Source organism: Pygoscelis adeliae, unplaced genomic scaffold (assembly GCF_000699105.1).
Source record: "Pygoscelis adeliae isolate BGI_AS28 unplaced genomic scaffold, ASM69910v1 Scaffold359, whole genome shotgun sequence".
Taxonomy (NCBI): Eukaryota; Metazoa; Chordata; class Aves; order Sphenisciformes; family Spheniscidae; genus Pygoscelis; species Pygoscelis adeliae.
In genome coordinates this window covers 42,588-45,950 of record NW_008825553.1, presented here as the reverse complement: position 1 = coordinate 45,950, position 3,363 = coordinate 42,588, and the positions used below count along the sequence as shown (strand labels likewise).

Below are 3,363 nucleotides of genomic sequence, written 5' to 3'. Positions count from 1 at the left end.
GCTGCTGAACTGCTGCATACCTGGAGAATGTTGCAAACAGGAACTCTCCTCATGTCTCCTGCATGAAGAAAACCTACAATAACTGCAAGGGTTTTTTAAGTATTGCCTCTGTTGCTGCAGGGATGAAACAGAGATACCCTTGGGAGGAGGTGCTAATTAAATAAGAAATACTGTGTTAGTCTGAATGAAGAGTATCTGATGTGTACGTACCCTTCGCTTGGTTAGTGGAAACGGGGTTTGGTTTATGCTGATTTAAAATACGATTTTTGTTTCTTGCCCTGTAGTTCACTGGATAGATAAGATGGCTGCTCTTGAGAAACATCCAGACCTGAGGCTCCAGCAGAACAATCCATCGGGTAAGGACGGTCCTTTCTTTAAAGCCCTGCTGCTGTCGGATCCTGTTTCAGTTCCTCTGAGGAGACATGTGGCCCTGAGAAGAGTTCTTTGCCAAAAGCTTTTCATTAAAGAAACCGATGTCTTACTCCTGCAAAATAAAAACAATTGCATGGATATGCAAGGGTAGAGAATCATTTGATAATGAACCTATCTCTTGAGTGATAACTGAAAAATCGGGAAGAGTTCTTAACAGTTAACGCAAAAATCTGTCTTTACCAGTATTGCTGTGTGCCAACATTGCTGCTGCTCTTTTTAGTTTGAGAGCGTCAGCTGGGTGTAATATCACCAAATTTATCAGTGGGAATATAATTTACTGCTTTTGCAGTCCAACTTCCGTAACGAGATTGATTTTCAATCTCCTGTTGATATTATTTGATTTCCCTGTGCTTGCTGCCATTTCCTTTTGCAAAAGAGGTTTCTGTAGCAACAACACGAGGAGTCAAGCAAGGATCAGTTTGGGGTTTGGTAGCACGGGTAATTAGATATGGCTTAATTAGGTGTATTAAAAGGCTTTTCAGTCTGTTGACTAAAACATAAATATCCCTGGCTTTTTCTCTCCAGATCCCAGCACCAGTCAGAAGAGTAATTTCTTGGAGACTGACTGGAAAACGCCTATGTTGTCTGTGAAGTTCCAGAGCCGTGTCAGTCGCTGTTCAAGCGTGGCGGACAGTGGGGACGGGGGCATTGGGACCTCCTGCTCAGACAGCACAGAAGGTGATGGTCAGCATGGGATCACGCAGTAACAGCCAAAGACTTTCAGTTTTCTTAGAAGACCGACAAGCATTAAATAGCCCGATATTACTGAGCCCTAGAATGTAAAACTTGGGGAGAGCAGAATCTGTAATGATGATTGGAGACTATTTCAAAACCAGTGCCTCAGTACGCAGATATGCTGCCTGAGATATAAACAAGTGATTAAAGGGCTTGCTGTTTCTCTAAGCTAGTTTGGTTGTCTTCTAACTGTAGTAAGCCTTTTTAACTGACTAAAAGAGCCACCTTGGTGATTTGCTGGTTCATATTGACCAACAAGTGATTTATCAGCAAGTCTGTTGTGTGATTATTTTTTTTTTTTTAAGAAATAATTTGTAGGTGCCTCTAGAGACTTCAGATCAGCGTGCCTTTGTGCGTAAGTCTCCTCAGTGTTAGAGCTGTGTGCTTCTCACTGAAGAATGCTGCAGCCTTGCCCTCAGCTGGGGCACGCTCTGTGAAATTGCTTGTCCCAGCAATCCTTTCCACCTGTATTTTCATCTTCATCCCTGAAAGTGACATAAACCACTATTGATTCACTGATTCTTCTTTCAGCAGTGAGGAAGTTTGTGCTGTTCTTTAAAACAATGCACTTTGCACGTTCATGCGTTTCACAAGCTGCCTTGAGCCTTTTGAATGAGCCATAGATCTTAATAATGTGTGAATTGAAAGGAAGGCTTTTTAGAAAGTCTGGCTTGTGGAATTATTGCTAGAAATAGTACTAGAGGGCATGTTTAAGTGTCCCATCTAGCCTCTCTCAGGATAATAAAGCATCCAGTTGCACGCTGAGGGCAGGGGAGATAATGATGGCCCTTTTGGAAATTGCCCTTCTGAATGTTTGTGATGTAGCCTTGTTTTGTAAGAGCTGAGGCTGAACTGCGGCACTGACAGCTAGCTGAAGCACGCTGACTCAGGTCAGTACGTTACTCAGAAATGTTGTTGTGGACGACCCTTGGCACACTCAAGGAACCGATTGCAGCATCCGCACGTGGCGTGCTGGTCAGAGAACTCGAGTTCCTGACAGTGATACTGGGATATAAATTTAGGGGCTGTAAAAGGAAATTGTACTGTCTCTTCTCCGTTTGCCAAGGTGAACGTGCTTGCGACTGCTCGGTAGCATGGTGTTCTCTGGAGTTCCTAGGCACAGCCAAGTAATGTGTAAGGGATTTTCTCCCCCTTCTGCTCGTTTTTGAGGAGAGGGTCTTGTGGCTTTATTGTGATAGTTTTTCTGCAGTTTGACCTTCTTTGCAGAATCTGGTTTCGGTCACATTCAAATTGTAACCTTTTATTCTTTCTTGTAACAATGCTTTGAGGTTACAAACAGGTGGAAGAGTGACCTTGCACTCCTGATGTTGGATAAGGAAACATCATGTGGGGATGGGCCTTCAGCCAAACCAATGAAGAAAACAAGTTTGTGTATCTGGGAGAAACCTGGAATTACTCTGATACACAATGTATCGTGACGAGGAGTGGGAACAGGCACTTTGCGGTTTGCCTTTCTCAGCTCTTGTTGTTGCTGCATTGAAATCTGAGAGTTGCTAAGAATAACCCTGTATTTCCATGCAGCCAGGTTTGGTGCCTGTCTGACAGGACGGGCTCACGTTGGGGTGCATGCGCTGAACTCTATCATTTCCTGTGGCAATAAGGCGAGAGCCATTACCCTAGCCTCTAGAAAAAGCTCTTTTGCTGCAGCGTCCTGGAGGAGTTCGAAGGTCAGCTGCTTGGTGATCTGGTGTCCAGCTATGTTTGAAGCTCATCATGGGCTTAGTGAAGGCTCCAGTTAGCTTTGGTTACGGTTCAGAGTCGCTGAGCTGTGGGACGGGCAGAACAGAATCAAGGTCTCAGTGTTCAGCTGAGTAAGTTTCAGCCTTTTTATTCAATTTAAAGGACTTGATTTCTAAACCTCTAGAAAGATAACCTTATTGATTTAAGATTATACTAGAGTAGCTTAAAAACAAGGAATTAAAAATGTGTACTGGACTAAACTTGGATTCTCCCTGTGGTTTATGGTGGTAGGAAAATGTCAGCAGGCTCCTGAAACTTGTAGTGAGAGGGAACATAGGTGTGCCTTAGTCTTGCTGCTGCTGCTTAGGAGGACATGTTCAGGGGGGAAAAGAATCGGTTTTTAAAATTCTTTCAGAAAGCTCGGCAGAGGAGTGGCTGGTCGTGTCAGAATATTTTCAGGGGTGTAATTAGAGCATCACTCTTCTTCTTTCCCCA

The 3,363-nt window shown here is 43.7% G+C and overlaps 1 protein-coding gene across 1 annotated transcript in view; it reads left to right on the top strand.

Moving 5' to 3' along the window:
- The first annotated feature begins 288 nt into the window (after positions 1 to 288).
- The window catches only part of CEP85 (centrosomal protein 85kDa), an 11,878-nt gene continuing 8,803 nt past the window's right edge, over positions 289 to 3,363 (top strand). Inside the window, exons 1-3 of the mRNA XM_009332118.1 lie at positions 289 to 356; positions 958 to 1,110; positions 2,261 to 2,276. Coding sequence (XP_009330393.1) covers positions 302 to 356; positions 958 to 1,110; positions 2,261 to 2,276 — 224 coding nt within the window. The 5' untranslated portion in view covers positions 289 to 301. The remainder of the gene's footprint in view (positions 357 to 957; positions 1,111 to 2,260; positions 2,277 to 3,363) is intronic.